This window comes from Chiloscyllium plagiosum, unplaced genomic scaffold, assembly GCF_037043375.1.
Source record: "Chiloscyllium plagiosum isolate Xiang-an unplaced genomic scaffold, Cpla_swu_hap1 HiC_scaffold_19, whole genome shotgun sequence".
Classification (NCBI taxonomy): Eukaryota; Metazoa; Chordata; class Chondrichthyes; order Orectolobiformes; family Hemiscylliidae; genus Chiloscyllium; species Chiloscyllium plagiosum.
The window spans coordinates 49,512,195-49,533,097 of NW_028270157.1; the positions used below are offsets into that span (position 1 = coordinate 49,512,195).

Genomic DNA, 20,903 nt, shown 5'->3' on the forward strand with positions numbered 1-20,903 from the left:
TGGGATTGCAGATTGTGGAGTATGATTCTGCTGTTGCTGATGGCCCACAGTGCCTCATGGATACTCAGTCTTCAGTTATGTGTTCTGCTTAATGTCTGACCCATTTAACTTGATAACAGTACCACAGAACACAATGTGATGCATTCTCAATGTGAAGGTGGGACTTTGCCTACTTGTCTCCACAGGAACTGTACAGTGGTCACTGCTACTAATAGTCATGGGCAGATACATCTACGGAAAGCAGATGCCATGGATGAGGTCAGGAATATTTTTCCCTCACCACCTGCAGCAAGCCCAGTCTACTAGCTATGTCATTTAGAAATCAACCTGCTGAATCAACAGCGCTGGGGCCAACCAAACTTGGTGGTGGCAACTGAAACCCACCAAACCAGTTCTGAGGGAGCGTCACTGGACCAGAAATGTTAACACTGATTTCTCTCTACAGATGTGTCAGACCTGCTCAGCTTTTCCAACAATTTCTACTTTTTGTTTTAGACTTACAGCATCTGCAGTTCTTTCACTTTATTTTTTCACCAGAACATTTCCTGAATCTTTGGATTAGAAGTTTAATCATAATGCCACAAAGCCATCACCTATGCAGTAATTGTATTTTTTGAATCAATTTAAAATCTAAGTATGTAAAGGTACAACAGAATATCTATTTCTTCCCCAGCTTCTCTTTCCTTTCAGCACAAAAAAAGGGCAAATATAGAATGTGGACCACCTAAATTCAGCTGCTTTTTTCACTGGTGGATAATTTAAGGATTCACACACATGCTTTAGTTTTTGTTTGGCTGATTCAGTTACTTAGTTAAATACAGATTGAGTTACAAGGAAGAAAAATAACTGTAAAAAGGCAAGTCGTGACTGATAAATTTTCAGTATTTTTACAATTTGTTAGTCTAAAACTATGTTTTATTTCCAGCACTAAGACAAAAAGGACATCAAGCACCTTTATAAAAATGGTTACTGACCTTGATGCCAGGCTGCAGGTGACAATCCAGACAGATTTGAAAAAAAGATTTTAAGAGATTAGTGAACACCTTAGATGTGTAAAACATTACTTCAACAGTTTACATAATCAAAGCTCACTCCAACATGAAGCACTTTACGACAGGTAAAGAAAGATTCAAAGAGAGAAATAAATCTAACTGACAATATGATTAGATTAGATTACATTACAATGTGGAAACAGGCCCTTCGGCCCAACAAGTCCACACTGACCCGCCGAAGCGCAACCCACCCATACCCCTACATTTACCCCTTACCTAACACTACGGGCAATTTAGCATGGCCAATTCACCTGACCCTGCACATCTTTGGACTGTGGGAGGAAACCGGAGCACCCAGAGGAAACCCACGCAGACACGGGGAGAACGTGCAAACTCCACACAGTCAGTCGCCTGAGTCGGGAATTGAACCCGGGTCTCTGGCGCTGTGAGGCAACAGTGCTAACCACTGTGCCACCGTGCCGCCCACAATATCTTCCTGAACAACAAAATTCTATTGCAGTGACAATAACCAGAACATTTTAAGAAATGCTGATTATGTGAATTTCAGCTCCTCTATTCTTCAGATCCTAAAACTGTGTTAAGTTTAGCACCACATCATGTCCTATTCATTTATCAAAAGGAGAAGTTTATGTGTCCTATATTTCGACATATGGCAGGTGACTTCATTATGATTTTATGTATGAAAATACCAAATATTCTGGCTTGTAAATAACTAAGATAATTCTTTGGTACTAAGCAATCAGATCAATAATGGAAGCAGGTGTTTTCTCAGGGTTGTCGGCTCACTGTCTGAATTTAGCTGTTACAATTCTGCGCAGAGTATAAAATTACTAAAGTATCTTAAAGGAATGAAGGAAACAAATTTTATGGACTGGAAGCATATAGAATCATATTGTAGCCTCTGCTGGATTCCAGGACATTGAAGGGGCTAATAGATGAAGCATGTAATTACAAATTCCAGTTACATTTAATTTCCAAACATTTCTTCAACCATTTGCAATGCATGCGAAGTGAATGAGCAGAGGATTCAAATGCTGGTCATTGGCAATTTTCACCATGCCATTGTTCTTGCAAATCTAACGCTGTCAACTCAATGGCGAGCAGCTCGTGGCAATGACTTAGTGACAATAAAGTAAAACAGTGCAAAAGGTGGCTGAAAGCATCCCATCACTTGTAAAACTCTGAGGGTGCTGTGAGAGGAGGGAGAAATTTCCATCTCATGTCATAATTATTATGATGCACTTCACTGAAAGATTTAAATTGAATGACCAATGTGGGTCCGGGATGGGAAGAGGGCTGAAGTGCAGGACACCTCTTTTTGACGTAATGTGTTGGTCACACACAGTTTGTGCAATACCTTCACTGGATTGGTGCACATGCTGCAACCCAGGCCGTTGGGGCACAGATGATAAAGATACTGTTGTACTACTTTGAACAGTCTGTGGGAGACTTGCCAGTATAGTCCTGACAGAATATGCTGCCTCACTCTACTGTGCTGTACTCTGCACAAATGGAGCAGGCAATAAGACAATGTGAATAATACTGAGGAACTAGGAGAACAAGCGCACCTGCACAAGAAGAAGAACAAGGACATTGTGGAGGAGAATGCTCTTCTTACATGACCAAACTCCGGTGGGCTAGGTGCAGACAGGATCCAATTAGCATTCAGTGGATGAAAAAGACCATCATGAAATAAACAATAGCAGTCGATCATGTCAGACTGTGTGCGCGTGCGTGTGCGCGTACACGCGCATCTGTCCGTCAATGAACATTGCTGATAATTCAAACCACATGTTTGGAATTGTCTGATTACTTCTATGTAATGTTCCTGGGCAATGATTAATTGCAGGACTCCAGTTGGTTTGGAGGACAAATTAGTGAGGACTTAGAGGGTGTTTAGACAGGATGTAACTGGGCCAGGTAAACTACATGACATAGTGGTTAAAGAGTGACCAGGATAAGAGAATGCAGTTGTATGTGGAATTAATATCAGTTTTGTGCCATGAGCAGTGTGGCTTTGTGGCTGCTGTGCCATGATATTGCCAGTAAGGGGCAATGCTGGATTGCCAATGTTTGTACAGATGCCTAATGGGCTTTTAAAATGCTATAGGTAACAGGGTTGCTGATTTCAACAGGTGAGCGGGGTGAGATTAATAGTTAATGAGGCAAATTTGGGAACATACATTAAGAGATTTCTCAAGGCTTCGATGGTATAACCTCCTTAATGATCAATTTCGATACCTTCTGCACAACAGACATCAAGCTAACTGGTCTACAGTTCCCTGTTACAAATTCAGAGAATGCTGGGGAAACTCAGTAGATCTGGCAGCATCTGCAGACAGAGAAAGAGAGTTAATGTTTCAAGTCTAATATGACTCTTCTTCAGAACTGAAGGTGTTGAAAAATACTTTTTTTTAAATATCCTTTTGACAGAGGCAGAGGAGGAAAAAGGGGAGAAAATGTACAACCCCAATACAAAAGACAAAGGGGTTGTTCCTGGTGGTGAAAGAAAAAAAAAGAGGGGATCTAAAATGAATGTAAATTAAGGAGTGAAAGGGACAGAATCTGTAAAGTAAACAAGACACAGTCAAAGCTGGGGAGGGGGTGAAGGGTGGGAAATGGGGCAGAGAATGTAAGACAAGTGGAGAACAGACATAATGCGGTCAGTTTTTGAAGTCTCCATTTTTTTCTGGAGCGGAGATGACTGATCTCAAACAATCACAACCATCTTCCTTTGTGCAAGGTATTTCTAACTTTGATGGTTTCCTTAAATTCTTTAGTTAACCACAGTAGTAAATCCGTCCCTTTAAATTTCTCTTTATTGTAGGAAAATACTTATTCTACATATTCTGAAACATGCCCTTAAATATCCACTATGACATCTCTTTTAATCTATCCTCTGCAGTGTCAGAAGCTCGTTCAGTTTTCAAACTCACATGGCTGTCCTTATTTATGTTTAAAATAGGAGTTTGAGACCAACCTTTCTCCTTTTCAAACTGGATTCACAATCCAATCATATTGTTGTCGCTGCAACCTCAGGGTGCTTTATTCTGTAGTCAACAATTAACTTTGCTACGTTACACAAGTCTTATATAACTTGTTCTCTGGTTGATTCCAGAATCTATTGGCTTAAGCAGTAAATTTAACTCTTTCAAAGCACTCTATGAGCTCCTTATGCATGCTACCATTGTCAATCTGATTTTTCCAGTTTATACGTAGATTAAAATCACATGATCTCACAGTCGAGATGTCCTTTAATTAATTTATTATTCATGGACAAGATGAAATCCGTGACCCAACAGTGTAAAAGTCCAAATATTTTAAATACAGTAAAAGCCTGGAGGATAATGAGGGAAGTCGAGGGCAATTTGTCTAAGACTTCACCATTTACTCCGTTGGTGGGAGCGCAAGGAATTAAACCTGGGACAATGGAATCTGGCTTTAAGCCATGGGAGAATAAGGGAACTTTCTGTCTGGGAGACTTATTTGAGGGGGGAGGTCCTGATATCATTTAGTCAGTTAAATCAGAAATAAGGATTGTCTAATAGGGACCTTTTCCAATATTTCCAGCTCAGAAAGTATATCACAGAAAGACCACACTGCTGGTTCGTGTTACAAATCAGACGTAGAGAAAAGAATACTCCAATGTACGGGTGTTCTTTCACTCGTACTTTATATCATTTACAAAAAGGTCGCGTCCTGGGGGACAATGGAAGGACTCTGTAGGACGTGGAATCGAGAATTAGGAGAAAATATTTCATCGGAGGTTTGGGAAGACATCTGGGAGAATATAAGGAAAATCTCAATATTAACAGAGCACAGGCCATGCAAGATCTTACACAGGGCTCATATGGCGTCAGAGAGGCGAACGAAGTTCGAGAGGGGAGTATCATCAGGGTGTCCCAAATATAAAATTAGTATAGACACTGTCACACACTGTTACTGGTCATGTTGTAAGATCCAGAGATACGGAATGCTATAGTAAGGGAGCTAAAGTTATCCTGGGGATTGAAATTAACGTGGATCTAGTATTTCTTCTTTTGGGGTGGCCAAATTTGCCCTCTCTGGGGGAACATGGGAAGAGGTTGTGTAATATTCTTTCCACTGTGCAAGGAAGAACATCCTGGTGAACTGGAAGTCAGAAAAACCACCAGGTCTAATGGAATGGCGTAGGCTGGTGATGGATGCCTGGGGGACGCCGGGAGGAAGAAACTGGGGGAATAAAGAATATGGGTACTGTAGATGGTGCACCCAGGGGTGGGAGCCTCAGTGGAGGTATGATGAATGAGATAGAATAAAGTAGTGAGATATTACTGAATTTAAGTTATTTGAATTTAGTTTTAGTATTTGTTTAATATGTTTGTAGTTTAGTTTAAGGTAAGTAGATATGTCTGTTTTGGTAGAATAATAGATCATTTAATAACAATGGCACTGTCTTATGGCCTTTTTTGTACTGCCTTATTTTCTGTTTTGATGGTGTTATTCTTTCTTTTTTGTACATAAATGTTTTGTAAAAGAATTTGTGGGATACCATGATGCCAAGGGGTCTGAGTAGTCTGGCAGTCATTTCCGAGATGTCTTTGATGTAGGGGAGAGTGGCTAGGGTTTCTGGACACGTTTTGTCTGCTTGTTTGGGTTTGTTGCTGAGAAATCTGCAGACTGTGTTCATTGGGTACCGTTCTTTTTGAATAAACTGTATAGGTGATTTTCCTCTGCTCTGCGTAGTTCCTCTGTACTGCAGTGTGTGGTGGCTCGTTGAAATAATGTTCTGATGCAGCTTCGTTTGTGGATGTTGGGATGATTGCTTCTGTAGTTCAATATTTGGTCCGTATGTGTTGTTTTCCTATAGACACTGGTTTGATGATCCCCATTGGCTGTTCGCTCTACTGCGACATCTCGGAATGGCAATATGTTGTTTTCCTCCTCTTTAGTGAATTTTATGCCAGTAAGCAAACGGTCAACGGGGAACTTCAAACCAGCGTCTATAGGAAAACAACACATACGGACCAAATATTGAACTACAGAAGCAATCACCCCAACATCCACAAATGAAACTGTATCAGAACATTATTCCAACGAGCCACCACACAATACAACACAGAGGAACTAGGTGGAGCAGAGGAAAATCACCTATACAGTGTATTCAAAAAGAATGGGTGCCCAATGAACACAGTCCGCAGATTTCTCAGCAACAAACCCAAACAAGCAGACAAAACGCGTCCAGAAACCCTAGCCACTCTCCCCTACATCAAAGACATCTCGGAAATGGCTGCCAGACTGCTCAGACCCCTTGGCAGCATGGTAGCCCACACACTCACCAACACGCTAAAACAGCAGCTAATGAACTTGAAAGACCCTGTACAGACAAAAACCAAAAGTAATGTTATTTACAAAATACCATGCAAGGACTGTAACAAACACTACACTGGACAAACAGGCAGAAAAGTAGCCACCAGGATACATGAACACCAACTAGCCACAAAACGACATGACCCTCTCTCATTAGTATCCTTACATACAGATGAGGAAGGAAACCACTTCAAATGGGACAATACATCCATTCTAGGACAAGCCAAACAGAGACACGCACGAGAATTCCCAGAAGCATGGCATTCCAACCTGAACTCTTATCAATAAACACATTGAGTTAGACCCCATCTACCACCACCACGGGAAAAAGAACAGGAAATGACATCAACTCAATAGAAAGCAGGAATTATCAACAGTGCTTCGCACAGAGGCCCACTGAAAATATTACCTAGTAGGGTGACGAAACGTCTGGAAATGAACCTTCCAGCTCAGCGATCAAACCTACATCCATATATTCTCTCCCTCTCACACACACACACCCTCTCACAGGCATATACTTGTGCTCGTGCGCACACAGGGTGAATTTGCATTTGCACATTTGTATTTGTAGATACATTCTATTTTGTTCAAAAACCACAAAATCTATAGACAGTCAATCAACGTGACATCTTACAAATTCCTACTTTGGAAATAAAAATCACGTTGACCCTAACCTTATACTATTAATGCATTGTCTGAGTGGAGATGTCACTTTTTTATAAAAGCTTAAGTTATCTTGGGACAATGACTTGAAAGAAATTCTGGGATTTACATATTAATCAATCGAAATCTGCATCCTCATTCGAAGTGATTAAAGATTTTGCAGCCATCTCAGTTTGTCTAGTACATCACATCAGTTGTATAACACTTTGATCTTTTACTTATAAATTCTGTGACCTATTATGTATCCTGTCCCACTAGCTATCTGATGATGGGGCAGCACTCCAAAAGCTTCTATTTTCAAATAAACTTGTTGGACTATAACCTGGTGTTGTTTGATTTTCAACTTCATCTTATAGATGGTACACACCAGCATGTACACATCACATCTGTAAGCTGCACTGCAGTAAGACATCATGGCTCCTCTGATAACACCCCATATACCCATGGCCTCCAGCACACAAAAAGACAAGAGCAGCGAGGCATAGGAACACCAGCAGTTGCAAATTCCACTTCAAGTTATCCTAATTTGAAACTATATTATCATTCCTTCACCGTCACTGGGTCGGAATCCAGGACCTTGCCTGTTAACAGCACTGCGGCTTGTCCTATGCCCCAATGCCATAGCAATTTAAGGAGCCAACTCACCCATACCCTTGTCCAGGGCAATAAATGCAGGCCGAGCCAGTGACATCCAAACACCATGAACTATAAGTTTGCTACGTATTTCTGCATTTTACATGCGACAGAGGGAAAAGGCAATTTTAGTTTCGCCTGAGTTGAGAGTGGTGCAGATTTTCTGAGAGTCCATTCACATGCATTTTGAGTCCAGTATGACTCTTCCTCAGAAGTCATATCAGACTCAAAACATGTACTTTGTATTTTTTCTCCAAAGATGCTGCCAGACATTCCGAATTTCTCCAACACTATCGGTGTTTGTTTCAGATTTCCAGCATTCACAATATTTTGCTTTCATTGTAGAACAGAGAAGATTGGGCTAAATGTCTAATGGTGCAGGGAGACAGAGACAGAAATAAGTTGATTTAGAAAGGCAGTGTGCTGGTCTCTGTCACAGAATCAGGCTATTCAGAAAGAAAAGTAATGTAAAGCAGGAGTACTATTTTGCAGTCTCCCAAACAGTCAAGGTTGAAGAAAAGTACTGAGTGGTTTAGAAGAAAACTCCAGAAGATGAAACAGCTAAGGGTATGGAAATCTAGAGCATTATTATCCAGAAAGTATTTAAAATTCATGAAGAAGGAAAGTTCAGAAACCAAATGCATCCTCCATTTCAGCTGACGAAGGACCTTTAAAGAGGAGAAAATATGACACACTTGGAATAGTGTGCTGATCTTTGAGCCTAACTAACCGCAGGGTTGCCACAAGAATTAACAATTTAATCAAAGTACACAACGTCTACAATTTATCTCTGATTAAGTCAGGTTAATAGACAGCACGGACCATGTTCCTATACTTCACAAACTGCTACTTATTACAAATAAATAGGTTCAAGGCACAGGTAAACAAAACTATGAACAATCAACATATAACTATACCAGTTAAAACTCTTAACACTCATTTAAACAAAATGTATCAGCAAATTACTGCAGATGCTGGAATCTGTACTGAAAACAATAAATGCTGGAGGTCACAGCAGGTCAGACAGCATCAATGGAGAGACAGCAAACTCTGATGAAGAGTCATCTAAACTCAAAATGTTAGATTGCTCTCTCTCCATGGCTGCTGTCTTACCTTCTGGAATCTCCAACATTTGTTGTTTTCAACACTCATTTAAACTCGTACACACACACATAGACAGAAGCAGACAAACAAAGAAAAATGCTGGTGTCATGGGCGGGAAGAAAAAAAACATCTGGGGAAATCACTGTTCAACAGTGTCCCCTTTGCTTCCGTAGGCCTCTTGCTCTTTGTGCTCTTTCTTTGCAAAATGCACAGGACAACTGGTTCACTAATTGCAAAGCCTCTTAATGAATGCAGCAACTGGTGGGAGAAACTAACTGATCATCTTCAGCTTTCAACAATTTTTAATAAAGAGAAAGAGACACCCAGAACCTGCTCTTCCAACAGTCCAGAGGCTTCTTACTCTCTATTGGAAACTTCAAGCTATTCATCAGCACAGCAGCCAAAGAGCTGTCACCAGGGCAATGACTTCCAGCATTCGCACCTGGTCGCACATGGACAAAATAATCAGCGACCTGTTGCCAGCTGAACTGCTCTCTGCACGCACGTCACAATGCTGTGTATCCTACCTCAATTCTCAATGAATTCCAGTAACTTGATTTCAAAATGGTGATTTCAAAAAGTGAAGAAAAATAAAACAATGTAGTCTTTACATCTTTCACTGAGATTTGAGTAGCTGCAAGGTTGTTGATGGTGCATGGGAAAAGGCCATTTCAAGTAGTTATTTGCTTATATTCATTTTGTGTCTTTTAAAAAAACTCGTAAGTCGTTTGGTTAAGAATACATTGGTGTCATCTTATGAATATGTTCAGTGACTAACCACCATGGTAAATCTGTAGGAAAAGTAAAACATATGGTCTTTCAAGCCAGGTTTCACCTTGGGATCTGACTTATCCACCATCAGCTGGGATCATAACACTTGTTTTTACGCATGAAAGAAACTTTAGTTTTAAATTTTACTAAAACAGTAATTCGTACTTAAATGCTAACTACTAAAAGAATTAACACAGGAATTTAAAGAGAGACTTATTCTTAAAACGAACATGAACCTTCAAAATATTCAAACTTCTAAGCCTTTCACTCTGTGCTAACTGGACTCAATGCCATCAAATAACATTTGATACAGTTCATCCACAGGCTGCAAAAAAAATTGTCCAGCTACCTTGCCTTTTCACTAATATTATGAAAATCCAGTCCATAAATCCATCCACTACTGTGCAAGTTACCCTTGAAAATCACTCCTGGGGTGAAATTATAATTTTAAAAATTTAGTTTTTCAGATGTGAAGCACAACTAACAGAGCAATTATCAAAACATTTCTGTTTTGTTGAACAAAAAATAAACTTACTTCTCCAATTCTGCTATCTTTTTATCTTTATCGCTCTTTTCACTTTCCATTTCCTTTAAGATTTCAAGCAGTCTGTCCACTTCTGCTTGGGCCTTATTAGCCTCATCCCTATACTGTGCCACTATCTTCTCCAGTTGCTCGATGCGATCATTGAGGTTTGTGCTGACTCGTGCTTCTGTTGTAGCTTCAAACGACTGAAAGTAAAATTAGGCAAAAACAGTCAGATAAATCTATTCAATGCATTGTAGCATAATTGCTTATATTATGGTGCACTTCGTGCAAAATCATAATCTCTTTACAAATCTTAACACTGTTCGGTTCCTTGGACTAATACATGTTTATAGTTAAGGACTATATGGAAAAATCAAAAGATTTGGAATGGTTTGGATATGTTGTGTGTTAAACAAATAAGGTCAACAATTTGGTGTATATTGTTAGGCACCTGCTATTTACAGAAAAATCAGATGTTCTTGGAGAAAACAATGAGACAAAGCTTTCAAGGATATAAGAGACGGGATTCATTGCCTTACTTGCAGAAACTTGGCATCGAAATGTCTATGGGCCTTTATGATAATGGTTACTCAGTGACTCTTTCTGGACTTAGAAATCTGCTTTACAGAACAAGGAATCAATAAGGAAGACACCTTGGAAAATGCAAGTCTCTCTCTTGAAGTGCTGTTTGCATTTGAACTTTCTTAGAACTTGATACATTCCAAATAAGACCAAATCGTAGTACACTGAGAATCTGAAATGTGACTAGATTTTAAAGATTCAAACCCAGGTTGTTTGTTATCAAAACTACACATCTCTCATTAGTCTACAGCTGTCAGCAATTTGGCTGAATCAACAGGAAATCCAGTGAATATAAGAAATCATCACATTCTATCCCTTCTTTCTAGGCCCTTCGTCAACAGGGTTTTTTGTCCATTTGACTTTTTTTTAAAAAAGAAACAAACATCTCTGCTGACATATATCTTTTATGCAACTTGAATGTATTTATGTTTTGGATTCAGAGGACATCTTTTAATTCCAGATCTTAACTTTGGTGTGAACTAGTGTCTGTCATTTGACCTAATAGTAAGTTTTGTTATAATAAGCAGATTATTTGGAGTTCACAAAAGAAATCTGGTGGCAGGTTCTTTATTCTGGATAGTAGTACAAAAGATATATGATTATCCATTTCGGTAACTAAATCAGCAAATTTATACTAATAGTGTTACCAGTGGAATAGTGGGGCTTGATAATCAGTACATCCCTCCCATCTTAGTCATAACAATATTGATTTGGAGATGCCGGTGTACAAAGTTAAAAATCAACTAGGAGAAAGTGAGGACTGCTGATGCTGGAGATCAGAGCTGAAAAATGTGTTGCTGGAAAAGCGCAACAGGTCAGGCAGCATCCAAAGAGCAGGAGAATCGACGTTTCGGGCATAAGCCCTTCTTCATTCCTGATGTCCTGGGTTTGAAGAGTTCCGAGGCGGAAGATGAGGCGTTCTTCCTCCAGGCATCAGGTGCTGAGGGAGCGGCGTTGAAGGAGGCCCAGGACCTCCATGTCCTCGGCTGAATGGGAGGGTGAGTTGAAATGTTGGGCCACAGGGCAGTGTGGTTGATTGGTGCGGGCGTCCCAGAGATGTTCCCTAAAGTGTCCAGTCTCCCCATTGTAGAGGAGACCGCATCGGGAGCAACCGGATACAATAAATGATATTGGTGGATGTTCAGGTAAAACTTTGATGGATGTGGAAGGCTCCTTTGGAGCCTTAGATGGAGGTGAGAGTGGTGGTGTGGGCACAGGTTTTGCAATTCCTGCGGCGGCAGGGGAAGGTGTCAGGATGGGAGGATGAGTTGTTGGGGGACGTGGACCTGACCAGGCAGTCACGGAGGGAAGGCAGAAAGGGGTGGGGAGGGAAATATATCCCAGTGATGGGGTGCGTTTGGAGGTGGCGGAAATGTTCACGGATGATTTGGTTTATGCGAAGGTTGATAGGGTGGAAGGTGAACACCAGGGGGGTTCTGTCCTTGTTAAGGTTGGAGGGGTGGGGTCTGAGGGCGGAGGAGCAGGATGTGGACAAGATGTGTTGGAGGGCATCTAAAATCACGTGGGAAGGGAAATTGCTGTCTCTAAAGGAGGCGGCCATCTGGTGTGTTCTGCAGTGGAACTGGTCCTCCTGGGAGCAGATATGGTGGAGGAATTGGGAATACGGGATGGAATTTTTGCAGGAGGTAGGGTGAAAAGAGGTGTAATCCAGATAGCTGTGGGAGTCGGTGGGTTTGTAAAAAATGTCGATGTCAAGTCGGTCATCATTAATGGAGATGGAGAGGTCCAGGAAGGGGAGGGAGGTGTCAGAGATGGTCCAGGTAAATTTAAGGTCAGGGTGGAATGTGGAACACTTCAACCCCAGGGCATCAATGTGGACTTCACCAGTTTCCTAATTTCCCCTCCCCCCACCTCACCCCAGCTCCAAACTTCCAGCTCAGCACTGTCCCCATGACTTGTTCTACCTGCCTATCTTCCTTTCCACCTATCCATTCCACCCTCCTCTCTGACCTATCACCTTCATCCCAACCTCCATCCACCCATTGTACTCTTTGCTACCTTCCCCCACCCTCCTCCCTGATCTATCACCTTCATCCCCATCCCCATTCACCTATTGCACCCGATGCTACTTTCTCCTCACCCTCCTCATATTTATCTCTCCACCCTTCGGGCACTCTGCCTGTATTCCTGATGAAGGGCTTTTGCCAGAAACATCGATTTTCCTGCTCTCTCAGACTTTCAGCTCTATTACATACTACTTTTTTTTTTCCTCATCCACCTGTTGAACCAGTTTGAGGCAAGTTCATCTTAATTTACTCCCATCATCCACGACCAAATAGCATCTACATGAACATTAGAGTAATATCTACATTACAAGTCAGAATGCTTGTCATTTTTTTTAAAACTCAATTGGTTTGCTCTAAGTTACATTCAAGTATCAGAACAAAAGCGAGCATTGATTTGTTTCTGCAAGGTGCTGCATACCTGACAATTAGAAAATGCTCAGAGCTACCTCAGTCAGTCATGAGGTCCGCATGAAGGAATTCTAACAAAACTGGGATATTGCAGCACTGGATGAAGCAAACTCAGATAGAAAGATATTCTGAAAGAAAATATCTGAACCTAAATTGAACCTTATTACTTTTTTAGTGCAGGGAGAGAGAAACAATCCTGGAAGGATACAGAATCCAAATGGAGAAGTCTCTTATCAAACAATCTTGATACCTGACATAAAGAGTGAGGTCTCTATAGTACAAGTGGGCACAGCACAAAGCCAACCTTAAATATCCTTAGAAGTGATTCCATGTGTAATGTTTGCAAACTGATCAGCAAATCAAGATTTGGTTTAATCTCATGTCAGGCTTCACCAAACTAGATGCCAAACAACTGGGCTCTTTGCATAACATTCACTGGTTGAAATGACAGAAGGAACCATCACTGTCTAAAGAAGCTGGACTTCACAAGTTAGTTATGCTTGAAAATATCCCCTTTAACTCAAAATCTGAAAGCACGCCAGCTCACAGACATACCATACGGTTTGGTTATCATGGTGAAGATCAAACAGATTTGGATGAGAGGAAAGGGGATGCATGGTCAGTAAATTTGCAGAAAACACCAATATTGGTGGTAGTGCGCAGTGAAGGTTATCTAAGATTACAAAGAGATGTTGACCAATTGGGCCGACGGGCTGAGGAGTGGCAGATGGAGTTTAATTTAGATAAATGTGAGGTATTGCACTTTTGTAAAACAAAGATCAGCAAAGCGGCCTTTGTGTGGAGCCGCAGAAAATGGGGGAGATACTAAATGAGTATTTTGCATCAGTATTTACTGTGGAAAGGGATATGGAAGATATAGACTGTAGGGAAATAGATGGTGACATCTTGCAAAATGTCCAGATTACAGAGGAGGAAGTGCTGGATGTCTTGAAACAGGGAAAGGTGGATAAATCCCCAGGACCTGATCAGGTGTACCCTAGAACTCTGTGGGAAGCTAGAGAAGTGATTGCTGGGCCTCTTGCTGAGATATTTGTATCATCGATAGTCACAGGTGAGGTGCCGGAAGACTGGAGGCTGGCTAACATGGTGCCACTGTTTAAGAAAGGTGGTAAGGACAAGCCAGGGAACTATAGGTCAGTGAGCCTGACGTCAGTGGTGGGGATGTTGTTGGAGGGAATCCTGAGGGACAGGATGCATATGTATTTGGAAAGGCAAGGACTGATGAGGGATAGTCAACATGGCTTTGTATGTGGGGAAATCATGTCTCACAAACTTGATTGAGTTTTTTGAGGAAGTAAAAAAGAAGATTGGTGAGGGCAGAGCAGTAGATGTGATCTATATGGAGTTCAGTAAGGCATTCGACAAGGTTCCCCAAGGGAGACTGGTTAGCAAGGCGAGATCTCACGGAATACAGGGAGAACTAGCCATTTGGATACAGAACTGGCTCAAAGGTAGAAGACCTTTGGTGTGGAGGGTTGGTTTTCAGACAGGAGGCCTGTGACCAGTGGAGTGCCACAAGTTCCAGTGCTGGATCCTCTAATTTTTGTCATTTACGTAAATGATTTGGATGCGAGCATAAGAGGTACAGTTAGTAAGTTTGCAGTGGACACCAAAATTGGAGGTGTAATGGACAGCGAAGAAGGTTATCTCAGATTACAACAGGATCAGGACCAGATGGGCCAATGGGCTGAGAAGTGGCAGATGGAGTTTAATTCAGATAAATGTGAGGTGCTGCATTTTGTGAAAGCAAATCTTAGCAGGACTTCTACACTTAATGGTAAGGTCCTAGGGAGTATTGCTGAACAAAGAGACCTTGGAGTGCAGGTTCATAGCTCCTTGAAAGTGGAGTCACAGGTAGATAGGATAGTGAAGGCGGCGTTTAGTATGCTTTCCTTTATTCGTCAGAGTATTGAGTACAGGAGTTGGGAGGTCATGTTGCGGCTGTACAGGACATTGGTTAGGCCACTGTTGGAATACTGCGTGCAATTCTGGTCTTCCTATCAGAAAGATGTTGCGAAACGTGTAAAGGTTCAGAAAAGATTTACAAGGATGTTGCCAGGGTTGGACGTTTGGAGCTATAGGGAGAGGTTGAACAGGCTGGGGCTTTTTTCCCTGGAGCGTCGGAGGCTGAGGGATGACCTTATAGAGTTTACAAAATTATGACAGGCATGGTTAGGGTAAATAGACAAAGTCTTTTCCCTGGGGTCGGGGGGTCCAGAACTAGAGGGCATAGGTTTAGGGGGAGAGGGGAAACATATAAAAGAGACCTACAGGGCAACTTTTTCACACAGAAGGTGGTACGTGTATGGAATGAGCTGCCAGAGGAAGTGGTGGAGGCTAGTACAATTGCAACATTTAAGAGGCATTTGCATGGGTATATGAATAGGAAGGGTTTGGAGGGATATGGCTGAGTGCTGGCAGTTGGGACTAGATTGGGTTGGGATATCTGGTCGGCATGGACGGTTGGACTGAAGGGCCTGTTTCCATGCTGTATATTTCTATGACTGTAAGCAAAGATAGGACTTGGAGAGTTAAACACTGGACCTTGAGTAGTGTTGTAGAACAGAGGTTCAAGTACATAATTCTTGGAGATTTATGTCACAGTCAGACAGAGTGATTAAGATGATGTTTAGCATGCTTGCCTTCATTGCTCAGACCTCCGAGTTTAGGAGGGTATGTCATGATGAACTTGTACAGGACATTGGTGAAGCATCGTTTGGAGTAGTGTATTTAGTTCTGGTCACCCTGGTATCGGAAGGATATTATCAAATTGGAGAAGGTTCAGAAAAAAATTACTGGCATGTTTCTGGGAATAGAGGATTTGATTTATAAAAATAGGCTGTGATTTTTTTTCACTGGAGCTTGGAAAATTGAGGGATGAACTTACAGAAGGTTATAAAATCATGAGGAGCGTAGAAAAGGTGAATAGCCAAGGTCTTTCCTGAAGCTGGGGGTTTCAAAACTAGGGGAAATATTTTTAAGGTGAAAGGACGTGAGGGGCAACATTTTTACACAGAGTGGCTCATGTGTGGACCACCATGAACTGCCAGACAAACTGGTGGATGTGGATACAGTTACAATGTTTAAAAGACTTTTGGATAAGCACGTGAATATGAAAGCTTTGGAGAGATATGAGCCAAATGCAAGCAGATGAGAGTAGTTTAGTTTGTGAACATAGTCGGCGAGGATTAGTTGACCTCAAGAGTCGGTTTCCATGCTTATGACTATGAAATATCAAGTGTTAGTTTTCACACACATTTATAACATGCAGAAAAGAGACAGCTCCCTTCTGAAATTGAGGGCATGAAAGAAATCCTCCCCACCCCCAACCCCACCCCCACCCCAAACACACAAACAGGAGAATGCCTATTATGTTTTAATAAGGCTTTTGTTTTTAAGATTAGATTCCTTACAGTGTGGAAACAGGCCCTTCGGACCAACAAGTCCACACCGACTGTGCGAGGAGTAACCCACCCAAACCCATTTCCCTCTGACTAATGCACATAACACTATGGGTAATTTAGCATGGCCTATTCACCTGACCTGCACATCTTTGGAGTGTGGGAGGAGACCAGAGCACCTGGGAGGAAATACATGCAGACAGGGGAGAATATGCAAACTCCACACAGACAGTCGCCAGAGGCTGGGATCGAATCTGGGTCCCTGCCTCTGTGAGACAGCAGTGCTAACCACTGAGCCACCCTGCCGCCCCAAAAGGTCACCTCACCTTCATCTATACTCCCATGAGTATAGGTGCAAACTAGTCAACCTCTGACAAGACAGATTCTCCAACCTGGAATCAACCTAGTGAATTTTGTCTGGACTGCCTCCAATGGCAATACCTCTTTCCTTAAATAAGAGGCCCAAAATTATTCACAGTTTTCCAGCTGAAATCTAACTACTGCCCTGGTCATTTTCAGCAAGACCTCCCCATTTTTATACTCCATTCTTTTGAAATAAAGACCAAAATTCCATTTGTCTTCCCTCGTACCTGCTGAACTTGGATGTTAGCTTTTTATGATTTATGCCCAAGGACCCTGAAATCCCTCGTGCTGGAGCTTTCTGCAGTTATTTTCTATTTAAATATTATTTAACTCCTATGTTCTTCCTGTCAAAGTGCTTAACCTCACACATTCCCACATTAGTTTGCAGAGTTTTCCACTTGAAAATGGCCCATTATCCTAATTCTGTCTTCTATTATTCAGCCAATCTTCTGTCTATGCGAATACACTACCAGAACACAATGGGTTTCTGTTTCATCTTATTAAGTATGTGGTACCTTCTGAAACATCTTTTGAAAATTCAAATGTATTAGATCTACTGCTTCCCCTTTATGTTAAAACTTGAAATGTTGTCCTCAATTTACTTCTGTCAACTGTTTGAATTGTTCCAGATCTTACAGAAACATGATTTTGCATTTATTTCTGTAATCAATGAAAAGTTCACATGCTTACCTTCAATAGTTTCTCATTTCTAAACAGAGAGAAAGGACTGTGTTAGTGCATTTTAATAGCAAATAAAGGTTAATTTGAGGCTATGGCAAAAACTTAGGGGTCCTCTTGAAGTGAGTCGTTAAAAAGACAAATTGTTTAAGATTTAGCTAAATGCTTAAATGTCGAGGAGCAAAACAGTGACCTTAACACCACTCAAGTACAATCTAACAGCAATCTGAATTGGATGGAAAAATGACAAAATAAAGGCTCAACTGTAAAAGAAAAGAAAATGAAGAAGAGGTTTTTAAAAATAAAAACATTTTGATTTCCAAAGAGAAAATCTAAAATGCAAAAAGGAAATAAGAAAATTCCAACTGAACAGAGATAGGCTTGGTTATGCACACTTTATCAGGTCAAAATGTTAGGATAACTCAGATTTAACTTCTGGTTTTGATTTGGCAAGGAATATTCACATAATGTCTAAATTCAATAATCAATGTTCAGGTTTATTTTGTGTCATTTTTGGAAATTGCCACAAAACTGCAGTAGCAACAAAAAAATACTACTGTTGTTCCACAAATAGTGTTCTTTGAAAAACCATTGGAGGTATACTCATCTTTTTTATGATGATGTTTGGTGACTCTGATGCACTGAAAAATGCTGTTCTCAATACTATGAGTTAGTGCCTGAAACTTACAGGCAGAAGGTTAGAAATCTGATCAAGAAATGAGTCAAACTCTGGTGGGCTATATTAAAGAAAAAGCAATCATGTTTGGTTGATGGTATGGGACTACGACAGTTGAACAAGACTCCAAAAACCTTATGAAGTTGATGCTAATCGAAGTGTGTAGAAATAGTGTCCCTTTGGGAATATGACACCATCTGAAAGAGCTTAATATAAAGGAGGTTGCAATAGTGGTGGACAAAGAGATGCCTCACAAATAATTTGGCAACAAAGTCTTCATTCAGGAACTCACAAAGCAACCTGACCTGAGTGAGGAAAGTGAGGCAAGATCAAAGAACAGTCCTCACTCAGTAGTAAGGCAGGCAGACAGACTGGAAGTCATATCTGTCGTTAAAAGGATAGGAGAAGGCTGAATGTTAGAAATTGAAAAACAACACAGTAAAGCTTACAAGAATGTCCCTCCACATATGCACCTAGTTGTAAACTTGATGATAAAACTGTGTCCTCCTGTATTGAGATTAAAGTGTGGAAGGGTGAAAGAAACTATAGAAGATTTTGCTCAAGGAAAAAGTATCCTTATGCTTGTGTGGTGTACCTTTTCTTAGGAAATGGCTGAGCGGAGGATAGTATATTGCTATGTCTTCTGGTTTTAGTAAAGCCCATTGAAACTATGGAAATTGAACTTGTTTAAGAACAGCTGAGTGATTTAAAATAATCCATAACTTTTTGTAACCCTGCTGTATGAATTCATGCATCAACTACATATATCCAAAGAGTTCAAAATTTGTCTTATTAGTTCAAAATTTTAAATTAATTTCGTGAAATAGAGTTTAAAAGCATTTGCCGATGAGTTAATAGCCATCTGAATTCAAACTGCAGTAGGAACATAAGCAAAGCAGACACCAAGTATATTTCAAGCTAATGATTTAACAAAGGAGAGGAATGCTTTGAACAAGAAGACAATGTCATATGCAATGCTGCACGATACTGCTCTGAAGAATAATTGGACTTGAACACAAAATAATCATGCATCATGATCCCAGTAGACACTGATGGCTTTAAAAAAGGTATTTGAACTACATATGAGTGACTGGAAGTATCACATGATGAGATTTCATATTTTTGACTTGCAACAACAAACTAAAAGCAACAGTGACCACTCTATTTCAATAGGCATCTTAAACTATAAATGACCAAAAGGTTTCTCCATTTAACTTTTAAAATAACTGACAATACACGCTGCTCCGGTTACACTTCACTCTATCCCTTAAACAGACACTTCAATCTCCACAGACAAAGTTACTCTCAATTTCTGATGGCTTGCTTCCTTTTATGTCTGGATAGCAATCTAATCCCCAAATTAACCTTCTCAATGAAGATTACCCTGGAGATTCCTCCCTTCAGTTAAAACTGGTCAAATTTTGCAGCCTACTTTGAATTTCTTACAAACCTGGTCCCTTCAACAGACGCATGAGCTCCGACACTCATTCTATATGGTGGACAGTAGGTGTCAGCTACCTCTATTGTTTTGACTTCTCTGTCCCTCACATTCTTACAGACTCATCTGCGAGATTCAAACTAACCTCAAAAATAACCCTGTAGCTGGAGACCATAAAGGCTTGTTATGGATTATTTTCATCTAAAAGCCCATCTCCAGGCCCAAAACAATCTGAATCATTTTGTGGGTTTTGTATCTAAGTGGAAATGCTAATTAGCTATCTTGTTGGACTCCAACTCTATTCTACCTGGAAATAAAATAAAAAGTTTCACATAAAACTGGTTACAAAACACAACATTCCGAACACCTTCTTTAGAGATCTGGAGACTGAATCTATCAGTACAGTTGTTCAAGTCACTGTTTACAGGCATGGATATCATGCACCTTCTTCTCAATCTGGGTACATTTTTAATCTTTAACAACAAAGCCACCCAAGCTTGTATTGGGCAAAACTCAGAAGAGGTCGCATGAACTTTTTATTTAATAATTTTAATCTAACTTAAAGAGGCAATGCCAAGCATAACATGCACATAACCTTTGTACTTGTAACACTTAGAATTGATTAAACAATTACTCTTGCTCAAAATTAGCTCAAGCAAAGTAAAAATATTGTTTTTTTTAAAGTTAGCAACAGATTAAGGAACAGCTTTAAGCATACTTCACAAATTGAAGAAACCTGCGCTGCAGTCCTATCACATCCAGTCATAAATGGCAGTGGACAATTAAACAAATCCATGGAGGAGGAACCTCCACAAATATCCCATCCACAAATATGGAGTATATCAGTTCATCAGTGCAAATGATAAGGCTGAAGCATTGACAACAATATTCTGCCAGACTTGGTTAGTGGATGATCCATCTTAGTTTCATTCAGCCCAATTCGATTCACTCCATGTGAGATGAAGAAATGGTTGGAGTCACTGAACACTGCAAAGGCTATGGAGTCCTGACAACACTCTGACAATAATACTGAAGACTTGTGTTCCAGCACTTGGATACCCTCAGCTTAGTTGCTCTGGTGCAGCTACAACACAATCTAATGTGAAAAATTGTCTAGATACATCACGTACACCAAAAACAGGGCAAATCCAACCCGGCCATTACAATCATGAGCAAAGTAATGGATGATGTCATTAACAGTGCTATCAAACAGCACCTATAAAGCAATAACCCAGTGATGCCCATTTTGG

General features: G+C 40.6%; 1 protein-coding gene across 9 annotated transcripts in view; it reads right to left on the minus strand.

Moving 5' to 3' along the window:
- Positions 1-20,903, minus strand: part of LOC148146771 (ELKS/Rab6-interacting/CAST family member 1-like) — a 922,009-nt gene that overhangs the window by 723,261 nt on the left and 177,845 nt on the right. For all 9 annotated transcript variants that reach the window (XM_087997334.1, XM_087997331.1, XM_087997333.1 and 6 more), the window contains one exon: positions 10,069-10,262. In XM_087997334.1, coding sequence (XP_087853460.1) covers positions 10,069-10,262 — 194 coding nt within the window. The remainder of the gene's footprint in view (positions 1-10,068; positions 10,263-20,903) is intronic.